Source organism: Antechinus flavipes, chromosome 1, assembly GCF_016432865.1.
Source record: "Antechinus flavipes isolate AdamAnt ecotype Samford, QLD, Australia chromosome 1, AdamAnt_v2, whole genome shotgun sequence".
In the NCBI taxonomy this organism is placed as follows: Eukaryota; Metazoa; Chordata; class Mammalia; order Dasyuromorphia; family Dasyuridae; genus Antechinus; species Antechinus flavipes.
The window spans coordinates 138,406,769-138,421,930 of NC_067398.1; the positions used below are offsets into that span (position 1 = coordinate 138,406,769).

Sequence of the window (15,162 nt, forward strand, 5' to 3'; positions counted from 1 at the left end):
GAATGGATGATTTCTGAAGATTGTGTTCTCTGTTATTACTATTAAAAGACTAATCCAGTCTTAATAACAATGATCCATTGTTTGATAGGTGTTTGATAGGTGTGTGGTAGTAATTTATACATACACACACACACACACACACACACACACATATAGGTACTTTGGCTGGATTGTCTATGAAATATTTTTTGTGAATATATAGGAGTCATTTATGATGAGAAGGTGTGTATGGGTTGCTGTTTTTGCATTGTTGGAAGGAGTTGCTTGCACTCTTAAAGGAGATGACAGATTTGTTGACATACAATATAAGAATGGTCCTCATTATGTGAGTAGTAATTGGTACTTTAAAAAAGCCAATTAAAGTGGGGAACAGTATTTCATAGTAAGTAATGTTTGGTTAGACTTTATCTTCAGAAATGAAATTTAAAAATATGAAGCTTATTTTATCTTCAAGTTTGGTTTTTCTTATCAGGATCAAATAGTAAGGGCATTTCTTATTTTTCCAGGGAACTTTCTTCATTCTTTGATAATTAAATCATTTTCTTTTGAAGGAATGACTTAAATATTAAATCAGTTCATTAGGAAATGTTTTGATATTGTGATAACCTTTACTTCCATACTTTGTGGGATAGTCTTGGATAGAAAGTCATCTTCGGAATCAGAAAGATTAGAGTTTTGAATATTATGTTTGACATATATAGTGTGTGGGATCCTGGGGAAATCAGTTAATTTCTCAGTTTTCCAGTGGGTTATTATTATTCTATAATAAAGATCTCGTATCTATGGTTTTAAGTGCCCTGTTTTATAGTCAGTTGTTTTTAGTCAGTTGACTCTAAAGGCCCTCCCTACCCATAAATTCCTCAATACTTATAAACCTCTTTTCCATTCTGTTTCAGGTACACACAGGGATGCTTGATCTTGACCCATAAATGTTCTACTTGTTGGATCAAAAACTCTGAAATTCCTTTATCTGCTTAAAATCTATATCATTTTATCTCTGCCTCAGTCTTCCTGACTCCAGGATTGGCACTCTATCCACTGTATTACTTAGCACTAATCTTTATAATTACCAAGGGTTTAAAAATTTTCAGATCTAAAGACCTTTGCTCTCTGTGGTATTTGATAATGTTTTTCGACCCCTTGGATCTCTTAAATAGTTACTCTTTTGTGAATTTTCTTGATACTGTTCTTTCTTTGTTCTTATGCTTGTTTGGTCACTTAATAGTTTTCTTGCTTAATCATTATGTGTTTTACACCACTTAAAAATAGATGTATCTCATAACTTTGTCTTGGGTCCTTTTTTCTTACTTTCTATATTATTTTATTTGGTAACCTCATTATCTCCTTTTTTTTTTTTCTTTTCTTTCTTTCTTTTTCTTTCTTTTTTTTTTTTGTGTGTGTGTTGAGACAATTGGAGTTGTGACTTGCCCAGGGTCACACAGCTAGGAAGGATTTGAACTCGGGCCCTCTTGACTTTGGGACTGGGGCTCTATCCACTGCACTACCTCGCTGCCCTGCTCATAACTATACAGCTGTTTTTTTTTTAAATTTGATTTAGGTTCACCTTAGTTTTTATGATGAAGTATAAGCTAATTTTATGTGACTAAAAGTGACAATTATCTTGTAGAACTAAGTTCCAAAAGTTATTTGGTATTATTCTTGTCCTAATTTGATTCATTCTTTCATCTCCAGTTTTTATAATGTTTACTCATTTAATAATTAATTTTTCAAATAGTATTTGATAAATGTATTAATCAACACATGTTTATCTGTGATTGAAATAGAAACAGCCATCTAGTGCATTTTTAACTAATCCTAAAAGAATACCAGAGTAAAAATTATTACGGAGTGTGGGGAGGAAGAAACACTTTAGAGATTAAATAATTACTGTTTTGCTTTCTAGATTGGCTGGAGAATTTTTAAAAACTGACTATTTGTTTGTTGCTGTTGGACAAGTGGGTGGAGCTTGTAGTGATGTTCAACAGACTGTTCTGCAAGTTGGCCAGTATTCAAAACGCGAAAAGCTTGTTGAAATTCTACGAAACATAGGTAATATTTGATATACTTACTCTTTGTAATGAATTTAGTCTTAAAAATTTACTGACTTTAAGAAATATTTAAAGATCTTGCTACATAATTTTAAGAATAAAATATTTGGATTTTGATTCCCAAATAATCTTAATGTTTCTCTATATATATTTTAGAGAAAAATTCAGATAATTTCTGCTTTCGTTTTTCAGATTGCTTTGAAGTCTTTGAATAAATGTGGTGATTCAGATTCAAGATTCAGAACTTGTTTCTGCTATCATGATCAGTTGTATATTTCTTTATTCCATATTTCTTTCAATTTGACTTTTGATCTGTGAAATCATTCTCTCCTGAGAAATAATTATTTCTGAAAATGGAATTTCTAAACTGTCGTGATATTGAACTATATCTTGTTCACTAAAAGCTGCTATCTTGATTATGCTTTTGAATCCAATCCCCATTCCCCCCTCTTCCCCCCCATGAGGATCCTTACTACTTATCTCTTTTCTAATCTTTCTATTGTCTTTTTTTTTTCCTTTTCAATATGTATAGCTTTTTTGTGTATTTGAGGTGAGGTTACTCACCTCTACTCCTTCGGGTACTTTGTCAGACATTTTATTGTCTACATGGCATTCATTTTCTTTTTTACCTTGTACAATTTGTATTTGTCCTCGCCACTCACTGAATGTTTCTTTTAAAGCCACTAATTCTGACAGATTTTTCTTGTCCTCTTTGTCTTTATGTACTAAATATATGAAGATTCCTTTGAGAGTCATCTAGTCCATCTGTCAATAAAAATTCATTAAGTATCCACTATTTGCCAAGCAGGTCCAGAGAGGTTAAGGAACTTGGTCTGGCTGCTATTTATGCCTGAGATGCATGCCTTTCTCATTTTTGCTTCTTAAGAATATCTATGGTTTCCTTCAAAATTCAGGTCAAATTAAATTTTCTATAAGAATTTTTTCCTGATCTCTTCTCCTCCCTCCCCCAAACTGCTACTGGCCCATTATGTTGAATTCATTTTGAATATATTTTATATGTACATTGGTGGTGGTTTTCAAAGAGAACCAAAATGACATCACCATGCTAAAGTTGAGTTGCAGCATGTCAGACCACAAACTTGGAGTGCTCTGCCATCAGTCAGACACAGATAATCCCTGTGAATGTTTGGGGTGCCTTCTCTAATTTTGTGCATTTTATGTTTCCTTTGGGCTACTTCAGTTCTGTTTTGCTCATAGAACACAGCACCTTCTCTGATAAGGGTATATCATGCTGGGCAGTCCTGTGCCAGTGCCTCCCATGTCATATAATAGATTCTGAAGTTCTGAAAAGAGAACTTGAAGGTGTTCTTGTATTGCTTTTTCAGATCACCTTGTAAGTGCTTGTCCTATGCGAATTCTCCATAAAATACTTTTTCTGGGCAAGTACTCATTTGGCATTCGAACAGTATGGCCAGCCCATTGGAGTTGTGCTCTGTGCAGTAGTGTTGTAATGGTTGGCAGTTTGATTCAAGAAAGGACCTCAGTGCCAGGTGATCTTCAGAATCTTCTTAGGACAATGCAGAACGTTTTTATTTTTTTTGTTTGTTTGTTTTGGCTGAGGAATTGGGGTTAAGTGACTTGCCCAGGGTCACAAGCTAGGAAGTGTTAAATGTCTGAGACTAGATTTGAACTTAGGTTGTCCTGATTTCAGGGATAGTGCTCTATCTACTGTGCCACCTAGCTGCTCCCAGAACTTTTTTTGTCCAATTAACATATATTCATACATATGCCACATATATGTGTGTGTGTGTGTGTGTGTGTGTGTGTGTGTGTGTAACGTGTCTGCTAAGTTGCAAGCACTGTGCTAGGTGCTTGGTGAAATATAATAAAGCAAAACAGATTCTGTTTTCAAATAGCTTATATTATTTTTTGGGAGATAATATGCACATGTATAAATATTTTTGAAACACAAGAATTATTAGAAATGAAGATGAAGATGAAGACCATTGCAAGAATAGGGGATATCCAGCGTAAAGGCAAAGAGATTGAGAGGTGTAGTATCATACAAAGAACAACAAAAATAATAGTATTATTAAATAAGTGTGCTGATTTTGTAGATCTAAAATTAGAGATAATTGTAAATTCATGGGATAATGTGGAGAGAAAAGCAAAGAAGACCCAGAACAGAGCTTTAGGATACACCTGCATTTAGGAATTCATGAAGATGATGATCCAGTAAAGCAGAATAAGAAGGCATGATCACATAACATAGCTAGCAGCAGCAGGAGAGAATGCTGTTGTGAAAACCCATAGAGATGAGGTCATCTAGGAGGAAAGGAGTGGCCTATTGCATAGAGTGCTACAGAAAGGTCAAGAAAAATAAGGTTTGAGAAAAGGCCATTAGAGCTAGTCATTTTAGGGATCACTGGTAATTTTGGAGAGAACTTATTTTTCTGTTAGAATGAAAACTCATCAAGGATAAGACCTATTGTGGGTTTTTTTTTGCCTGTATATCTTGAATCTATTCTTGACACATGATGAAACTTAGTAAATGATTCTTGATTGATGTTTGACTAAGGTTACACCAAGTAATTTCAAATGGATTAGTTAAGAAATATGTGAATAATTTTGAAAAAATCTAGGAGAAAGCTACAAAATGTTTTAGGTAAATTATGTTTAATTCTTTTTTCTTGCACGACAGTTGGGGCTAAGTGACTTGCACAGGGTCACACAGCTTATGTAAATATTAAGAAGACAAGCTGTTTTCACTTTTTTTTTTAACTCTTCTATTTTATTCTTTTCTATTCTTCTATCTTAATACCAGAATTTCATAGAAATAGCAGTTTGGTGTTTCTTATAGTTAAGTGTTACACTAGTTTAAAATAGTGTATATTTGGCACCATTGTAATTTTTTAAAGTTGATATTTAATGATCATGACAACAACAAATTATGAAAACAGCATAAAAATTTAATCTAAAATTAAATATGAATGATAGTTATACTATAATTGGCTTAAAAACATTTTGGCATGGCATGATTATTAAGCAAAATGAGTATTTACTTTTATAGATAGCTAAAGTATTTTCTAGGAGAGAGAGAATTTTCTGGGTTAGGGAATAGTTCTGAAGCCCCTCTGATAATCTTTGAATCTGTAATCCTTGAGTTTCTATGCAATGAAAATTTTTTCACTGGTTGTCCTCTAGAGTAGTTGTTTTAAAAACCTTATCCTTATTACCTTATTATATCAAATCTGATGTGTTTTGAATCAGAACAGGGAAGAAATTTGGATAGGACAGTAGGCTGGGCTTTCCATGAATGGAAAATGAGAGTTTTCTCTTATTGGGAAAGAGTGATGAAGGAAACTTTGGCATTGTGAAGGAGGGAGAATATTGATTTCTTTTGAATGATGGCTTTTATGTAAGGGAGTAAATAAAGTTGAAAGTGACTCCCTTTCAAACTCCCTTTCAATTATTTGACTTAAGGGAGTAAAACTATTCAACTTTCACATTATTAATAAAAACATTCACTTAGATGAACTAGTTTGTTTTTCCCATCTAATTGGAATAAGCAAGATAATTATGTAACATGGGACAACAGAAATAGGGCAATTTTGTGGGACTTCTGGAAAATAACATAATGGTATGGAGATTAGAAAGTGGTGAGGACAGGAAAAAAAAGATTAAATTTTGCCTATGGACCAAGTATAACTGATGTATCACTTCTCCTGGAAATGAGAGATTTCCCTTTATTAATAAAAGTTTTTTTCACTTTGTCCTTAGAGCTGCATTATCCCTCTTGAGAAGCAGTTAATCCCTTCTAGTTCACTTGACTCAGGTCTAGGTTCTACTTGTCAAATAGAAATCATGTGAGAAATATGTACCTTGGTAGGAAATATACTCAGCATATTAAACATATTAAATTTTTTTTTGGGGGGGCAGTAGTTGCAGGGCTAAGGTAGTAGGGAAATTGAGGAGGAAGAGGGGTGTTTTTTGCCCTGAAGGAGGGGCTTATTATTTAGATAAAGAGGAAAAAAAATCATAGAACATTGTTAATTATGTGGTCCCTTGTATTTTTAGTATTATAATTAATGGCAAAAATACTAAGTACTTTAGCATGTCAGAGATATGTTAAGATCTAATTTTTATTTAACTTCATCAGAAATTGATTGGATTTTTATTTTTCCATAGTGTCAATTCATATTCTTCACCATTCATAAACAGATTTTATCATAGATGGTTTTCAACATCTTATTAATGATGATTTTTAGCTCATGTGCCAAGAATCTCTTGGAGAGGATAACGTAGAAAAATTCTACAAACAATTTAATTAGATCCTTCAGTATTTTCTCATACTCACTTGATTTCAATGTACCTAATGACAAAAGAGAAAATAGTGGAAAAATGCAGTTAGGATTAAGGAATGAAAGAAGCAAAAAACTGTTAGGCTTCTCCTAAAAGCCTCATGCCTATATATTATGAATTCTTTCTTTTGACATAAGTCAGGAAATCTTGAATATAGCAAACACCAAGTATTCATACTGAAATGGATCTGTGATCTCATCATTTCAGGAGTTCCCTCCAACTCTGAAGGAAAAATCAAGTGGATGAAAAATGCCTGTTGTTGAGACTAACATATTGAGTTGGGTGGTTGACCTGCAGGACTGTGGGATTGACATTGCAAATGGATATTAAATTAGACTCAGAATTGAGCCAGGAGGAAGACAGTGAGTTCAGTTGTCTTTGGAAGATTGTCCAGTTTTGTTAATGATTCCAAAATTTTCCCAAAACAAAGACTCATTTTTTAAACCACTACAGACTAAGCCAGCATTACCCATAGGGGAATGGAGAGGCACTTGGTGGGCATGAACAGGTTGCAGCACATTACAGATTAAGAATTATGCAGAAGTGGTATAAAAAATGCCATCATAGCCAAGACAGTTCTAGAAGACTCATGATGGAAAATTCCAACCACATCCAAGTGAAATGATAGTCTGAATATAGCAAAGCATATGATTTTCACTTTATTTTTCCCCTTGGTTTTTTCCTTTTGTTTTGGTTCTAATTTCATAAGATAACTAATATGAAAATGTCTTTCATTATTGCACATACATATAAAAATTTGTTTATTGTCTTAAAGAGGAGGTGAAGGGGATAGAGGGAGGGAGAAAATTTGAAACTCAAAATTTTATAAAATTGAATGTTAAAAATTGTCTATTTGTAATTAGAAAAAAATAAACTATTAAAAAAGAATGTCATGATAGAAATATAGGGATGAGATTGGGAGAGGGAAATATTTTGTTCACATAATTAAGAGACTGTCAAAAGAGTAAATGAATGAAATCCTATGGCTACATTGGATTTTACAAATTTAAACATTTTAAAATCAGGACAGTATAGTCAACTTAAATTGGTTAAATAACTCAGTTTAATTTTCATCTTATTCCTATTTATTCACATGCTAAAATAGAAACCAAGTTCCTAAATGGCTTTTATATTTTTAGATTGGCTCATAAGGTGAAAAACAGAATTTGTTTTTGCAATTTTTATTAAGATCTATTAAAAACTATTTCTAATGCTTCAGATAAAGTGGTTTAAACATTTTTTTACTCGTTCACTGGTGTTAATTTTCAAAATCTTTGAAAATTATCAGCAAATTTTTTTGAAAGTTTGCCCTTGTCAAACTCTCCCTTTTGTTTTAATAGTTGATGTTACTAAATATTAAAATAAAGGTTACTGAATTTTAAATTTAATTAAAATTAAATGTTATTGAATATTAAATGAGCTAATGACAAAATATATCATCTACTCCCTTTCTAAATGGTTAGATAAATATAGTTTTAAATAGCCTGTACTGTTAGAATGTCACTCCATGACACTTTTGATATTTCATTTATCTTAAAATACCTTGATATATTTTATATTGAATGTGTCTTTTTGGCTTTAGGACATTTAATCAGAAATGATAATTTAAATTTCTTTAAAATTTGCACATTTTTTGTTAAAAAAAGCTCAGCTTGAAGCATTTTAGGTATCATATAAATTATATTATAGCACAGGAAAAACAAAAGAATGTCTCTAAGGCAAGTGTTCATAACTTAATGTCCGAATTTGTTTTAAAAAGTTTTGATAATTACATTTAATTATAGTTGGTTTCTTATGTAGTTCTCTGTATTTTGCCCATTTAAAAACTTTCTGTGTGCTTAGTGTGTTGTTCGCAACATAATAAGGTGCTTAAAATGTTTTTAATATGAGAAAAAAGGTCCATAGGTTGCATCATAGGAGTCCCTGACACACAAAAAAATTAAGAATTTTTGCTTTAAGGATTGTGCCCTTTATTAATTTTGTATTTGGCTGTTGACCTGTTATGTTGCTTTGTAGGTGAGGAAAGAACAATGGTGTTTGTTGAAACTAAGAAAAAAGCAGATTTTATTGCAACTTTTCTTTGTCAGGAAAAAATATCAACAACAAGTATTCATGGGTAAGTGAAAACTTTTTTTTTTACCTATAATGATAATTAATTATAATTGAGTGGTGTGGTGGCCTCAACTCCATTGGATTTAAGCTTTTGACCCTGTGATATTTTATTTCCCTACCTTCTCACTAAATTTAACTCTTCTGATAATAGGATGGCTTGAAAACATCTTTTACTATTAACTAATCCACCTTTAATCATTCAGTAAAAGATTCACTAAATAACTACTTGGTTTTTAATGCTGATGGCATAATTACAAAGAATTATACAATCCCCACTTTTAAGGAATTTATATCAGTGCAACAGAACATTAATTTAATGTTAAATGTTTATATTTAAAATTGGACTCAGGAGACAGCATTGGTAGAGTGTAAGAAATATCAACTCTTGCATTAGAGAATGTAGATTCAAATCCAGTTTTTTGCATGTCTGCTTTTAGGTAAAGCATTTAACTTCCCTGAACCTCATTTAGTTCCCTCATTTTTGATTGTATGACCTCTGAAGTCCCTTTTAGCTTTATAACTGTGATCCTAATCTCAGAAATGTTTCCTAAGAAATAATTAAATCAAATTAGCTTATGCCACTAATTATAATTTATATGTTAGCTTTCTCATTTGCAGCAAATTTCATTTTAGGAGTCAGATTACTTGGATGTCAGAGGTTTTTTTTTTTTTTTTTTACTTTTTAAAAAAAACCTGTTTTAATATATACTTCTCTGTCTCTCTCTTTCTTTCTCTCTCTCTCTCTTTTTTTTTTCCAAGTGATCGGGAACAAAGGGAGAGAGAGCAAGCTCTTGGGGATTTTCGATGTGGAAAGTGTCCAGTTCTTGTTGCTACTTCAGTAGCTGCCAGAGGCCTAGATATTGAAAATGTTCAGCATGTCATTAATTTTGATCTTCCTTCCACTATTGATGAATATGTTCACCGAATTGGACGTACTGGTCGCTGTGGCAACATTGGCAAAGCTATTTCTTTCTTTGATCCAGAACCAGATAGCCACTTAGCACAACCATTAGTAAAAGTGCTATCAGATGTAAGTTTTATTTTAAACATATAAGAAATTGCTCATATCTTATAATGTAAAATTCAAAAGTTTTGAGTACATGTGAAATAAAACTCGGGAGATAGGATCTATTCTGATAAGGATAGTAATTGCTGGTTTTAAGCTGTGTGTTTTTTTAGGCTCAACAGGATGTTCCTGCATGGTTAGAAGAAATTGCTTTCAGTACATATGTCCCTGGCTTCAGTGGTGGTACTTCAAGGGGAAATGTGTTTGCCTCAGTTGATACTCGAAAGGTTTGTTGAAAAAAATTATATTTCAGAAATATTTTCAGTTAATTTAATTGTGGGTGTCAAGTTTTGATAAACTGATGAAAATGACATGAATATTGTGGTATAATACTTTTAAACAATAATACATACACACAGATATATCTGCTTAGATTCTTCCAACTTATTGAAATCACAGAATTTGAGATTTGAAAAAGAGCTCTGAGCACATTTGATCTGTCTTTTAAAGAAAATATTCTTTATAATGTAGAAAAGTTGTCTGTCACCTAACCTTTCCTTCAAGACCTAATTAAGAGGTTAATATGCTATTTTCCAACTTATAAGTCTCATTGTATAGGAGGTTTTTCTCATGGCAAGCCAAAATTTGCTTCTGTAAATTTTATGCATTATTCTTGGTTCTGCTTTTAGGCAGAAAAAAAGAACAAAGTTAAATCTCTTTTCTAAATGACAGTTTTTCAAATACTTAAGGACACCTATTGTACATCCTTCTTTTCTTCTCTAGATTAAATATTTTACATTTCCTTTGATTAAAAGTCATGTGGCATAGAATCCAGGCATATTATCAGTTATATTTCTTTTCTGGGTAGTATCCATATTAGTTAGCAATATACTCTTTAAATCATGGTACCCAGAATAGAATATGGTATTTCAATTATGTTCTGACCAGGGCAGAGAATGAGACTTTATCACCTTTTTTTTTTTAAACTATACTGCTTTTAATACAGCCCATGATCATGTTAGTTTTTTTTTGAATGCCATTAAAATACTTTTTTTGCTGTCTAATCAAACCCCTAGATCTTTTTTTTAATGGAAAACTGGTCTCCAACCATGTCACAGAATTTGTGAATTGTAAGGGACCAATCTCCTAGTCCAGTACACATACAGGGAATCCCCATTAAAACATTCCCAGAAAGTGTTCTTCCAACCTGTGCTTTAAGAAACTAACCACCTCTTGAGGCAAGCCATTCTTTTTGGGGACACTTATTTCTTGGAAAGAATTCCCTAACCTAATTTTGCTTCTTCCATTGTCTTTTGGGCCAAATAAAACAAGTAGAAACTCTTCTGTGGGGCAGTCCTTTATGCACCAGTTTCTTCAGTCTTAACTTTCTTCTTTTAATCTTTAACTTTCTTTAGCTGTGATGCCCAGAATTGAATATAATATTTCAATTAAGTTCTGACAAGGAACAGAGTACAATAGGATTATGATCTTTATTCCTAGAAGCTATGATCCTCTTAAAAGCATCCCAAATATCCTTAGCCCTTGAGTTTTCTGAAACATAAGGAGCTTTCAATCCATTAAAACAATCAAATCATTTTCAAAACAATTGTCTTGCCTCCCCTATTTTTGTGTTGTAACTAAGTCCAAAGCATTTATGCCCATTGAATTTCATCTTATTAGATTTATCCCAGTCCTCTAGTCTGTCAAGATCCTTTTAGATAATGAATTTGTTATCCATTGTGTTAAACATGTCCTCCATTTTTATGTCATTTGCAAATTTGATGAGCATACCATTTTATGTTCTTTCTTCAAGTCATTGACAAAAATGTTAAATGGCATAGAGCCAAGTACATATCCCTGGGATACTCTACTACAGATGCCCTGCCACATTGACCATGACCCATTAGCATCTACTTGAGTTCCATCATCCAGTGAATTTTAAATCCTTCTGATTGTGTTTTATCATTAAGTCCACATTTCTTTTTTTTTTAACAGTAAAAGTATGAGAAATTTTATTAAAAGCCTTTTAAAAACTATGAATAATAAAGTCTTCACAGCATTCCTTCATCTACTATTAGTTTGGTAATCCTGTTATGTCAAAGAGAATGAAATTAATTTGACATGATGTGATATTAATTTGACAAAATTTGATAGCAATATGCTGGCTTTTTTAATCTGTTTCTCTTTTATGATATTCACCAATGGTCTCTTTTATGATGCTTTCTAGACTTTTCCCAGAAATCCACATTAAGTCCACTGGTCTCTAGTTTACAGACTGTTCTCTTTCTTTTTTTGAAACCAAGACAGCATATGCCCTTAAATCTTGAGATAACTTTACTCTTCCTATAATCTTTCAGGTATTGTCAATAATGTCTCAGCAATAATACTCATGGGTGTTTTTTTTTTTTTTTAAAAGACTTGATGTATTTCATTTAGGTCAGGAAATTTGAACACATTAAAATGAGTTGTTCTCTTATTTCCTTACTTTTCTTGGGTATCAACATCATCTTAGTTATTTTTATTCTTTTTTTCTCAGTATAGGTTGATTTTCTTAAAAGACCAAAGAAACAAGAATTGTGGAAACATATCTTTTCTTTGTTGTCAACTTATCCTTGTTCTCCTTGTTTTCTACATTCCAAGCAAAGATCCTTTCCCTTTTTTGGCCCTCCTTTTTCTGCCAATATAACTTTTAAAAAGTTTTTTTTTGTTGTTGTTACTGTTTTTCTCCATAACTTACTTTGTGAACCTCAAGGTCAGAATTAATTCTGACCTTTAGCATCCATAATACTATTTCCATAGGATTGTGAACACTCCTGAATTTGTCTTCTATTAATTAAACCCACTTCTATCTTGTGTGCATTTCTTTTAAAAATCTAAAGTGACTGGTGAATCTCCTTTGCATCCACATGGCTATCTTTGGACAAACACCATTTTTTACTTCATCACTGGAACTTTTGTGTCTTCACAATTTTTTCTGGAGCATCATCTTCCCTTCTTCCTCAATTCAATAAACACTTTTAAAGTATTTATTGTGTGCCAGGCACTTTGCTAAGCACTGGGGATGCAAATACGGAAAGACAGTCACTGTTTTTAAGGAGTAAAATTATATTGTTTTACAACGTAATGGAGGAAATAAACAATACACAGAAGGACGCTGGAAAACAAGAAGGGTACCACTTGGGGTACCCAGTATGGACACAACTTGTTCTGTGAAGTTCAACTCTAGCACTAATGCAGGTAGTAAGTGAAGAGTAAGTTGAAAAATTCAGGTTCTGCCCTCTAAAGAAAAGCTTTGGGAGGAGTTAGTGTTCCACCTTCTATCTAGTCAGACTTCTGTGAAGCATTTTATTCCATGGGATTTTTACTATGCTTATTGTCATTTTTTATTAGATTAATTTATGTTTTATTACATGTTTACCCATATTTTTTGTGACCCAATTGATCCAATTGAAATTTGCTTCCCCCAAAGTCTAGGTGTATATGTCAGAGCATGCCTAGAATTCCTTTTTTTTATCTTAGAATATGATCATTTCTCTTTTTCCCTCAGCCCCCTTTCTTTTCTTTTCTATCTTCTTTCTATTCTTTTCTATAATTTCTTTGCCTTTTGAAGGATGAAATTATCATATAGGCAAGTCAAGAAAATTATTATCAGTGTTTTTGAGAGAGTTAGATGAGGAATTTAAGTTGTTAGGGGTTAGTGCTTATAAGTTTTTGTAATGTTAATTTTCCATCTTCTTAACTGGCAGGAAAAAGAAATGCGTAATTTAACAACATCAACCTTATTAAAACCCATTTCATCTCTGAAATCCTATAACAGGGAAGACTGTTTGCTTTTTGACCATAATTTGAGACTATTAACTTTTTACTGCACTTGATATGAATACAATTATTATTGCCTGTTCATTTAAGAAGGTACTCAAGGGTCAAAATGGTTAGAATTTTTTAGACAAAATTAACATCTATTTAACTGTTATTTAATCTTCTAATTTAAATTGAACCTGTGTCCAATTAGAATTAGTGAGGATTAAATTCTATTCTAAATTGTTGGTGGGGGTTTGGGTTAGGGTGCTATATTGTGAGATTGAACTAACAGGACTGTTTCACAATGTTCTTTTTCAATTTCTTTTGTAGAGTTACCAAGGCAAGAGCAGCATGAACATTGTAGGGTTTTCTTCTGCACAAGCTCCAAATCCAGTAGATGATGAGTCATGGGATTAAAGCCAAAATTATTCAAGTTCCAGATATAGTTTTGATGCAGTGAAGATGGTTTTGAGTTTTGAGTTTTAAAGAAAGTATGACACTGTTGGTAACTCCCTGTCCATCCTGTAATCTTCCCTCCTTTTAAAAAATAAAATTCTTTACTGGCTAGTTATGTGAAATGCTAAATGTTGAAATGTTGTAGTTACTAATACAAATGGTGTTTACTGGAAAGATTTAAGCATTCTAAATGTCATGTTTACCTCTATTTTATTATTTAGGAGTTTGACATGTTTCATATCTATATTAAGTCTTAAAAATATTAATAGTGCTTTTTGAGCCTATAAAATAAGCAAGAAGATGTGAAACATTTTTGATTTAAAAATTATTGGGTCCTTTTTATTTTTCCTTAAAAGAAACCTTTGAAAGCAATAGTGTAAGATTCAGTGATTTTGATTTAGATGATTAAATATATGGTGAAGTTTGTTAAATACTTGAAATGTGATCTCTGTACCCAATGACATGACAAATGCTATTACTTTTTGTAGTCTCTCTGCTTTCCTTGTAAACGTACTGAATAAAAATCCAAACACAGGTTCTTAGATCGCTGTTTTACTGCTTAAATTTGAATGCTAATTATAAGTGTTGAAGTAAGGAGAAAGGAAACTACTTTTCATCCTCTTATTATATTTTATTCCAAAAGAAGAGGACTTAAGGAAGATGATTATAAAGAAAAAGGGAATCATTAATGATTGTTTGGAAATTCTCTTTTTTGACCTGACTTTATCTCTTAAGTTCAAGATTATCACCATTACTTCTACCTTTGAGGTATCTGGCAGAGATCAGATAACTAAAGATAGAGGTCAGAATTTCATGCTTATCAACTGTTAGAAAAAGATAAATATAATTTTATAGTGGTGGGATGCTAAGTATTAATTTTTATGATATTTTAATATACCTATTATGTAGACTTAAGAATCTCAAAGAATACAAGATATTGTTAAATTAGTTCCTTTTAGATTTTTCTCAGATGTTCTGCTTTTATCCCTCCTAGTAGAGTTCTCAAAAGTTGTGCCTATAGAGCAGAATATAGAGCCTATAGAGCTCTCGTGAAGCTGGAAAATGAACTAGGTGGTAATTCTATTCTGAAAGGATGAGTCTAGCTCAGCAGAAAGACATTACCAAAATTTTGGGAAATCCATAATGAATTCTATATACAAACACACAGCTCACAGCTTCTTAATCAGATAATGGGATATTTCATGATTTGAGTGGATATAAACAAAAATTTTGTAACCCTTAACTGAAGGTGCTAAGACCAAATATTTCAAATCCTGAATTGGGTCAGGTTGGATAATATTCCTGTTTTAGCTAATCATCTTGAGACTTTGGTGACTTGAGAAGATTGAAAGTAGATAACTCCAAAAGATAGGTCTCCTCAGTCATGAAAAAAATCTCAGAAGTTGAGCTATTATG

At 32.2% G+C, this 15,162-nt stretch overlaps 1 protein-coding gene across 4 annotated transcripts in view; it reads left to right on the plus strand.

The window, feature by feature from the left end:
* The window catches only part of DDX4 (DEAD-box helicase 4), a 57,104-nt gene extending 42,824 nt beyond the window's left edge, over window positions 1–14,280 (plus strand). For all 4 annotated transcript variants that reach the window (XM_051990830.1, XM_051990824.1, XM_051990810.1 and 1 more), the window contains 5 exons: window positions 1,904–2,049; window positions 8,388–8,487; window positions 9,243–9,513; window positions 9,663–9,776; window positions 13,621–14,280. In XM_051990830.1, the coding sequence (XP_051846790.1) occupies window positions 1,904–2,049; window positions 8,388–8,487; window positions 9,243–9,513; window positions 9,663–9,776; window positions 13,621–13,707 (718 nt within the window). In that variant the 3' untranslated portion in view covers window positions 13,708–14,280. The remainder of the gene's footprint in view (window positions 1–1,903; window positions 2,050–8,387; window positions 8,488–9,242; window positions 9,514–9,662; window positions 9,777–13,620) is intronic.
* Window positions 14,281–15,162: the final 882 nt, after the last annotated feature.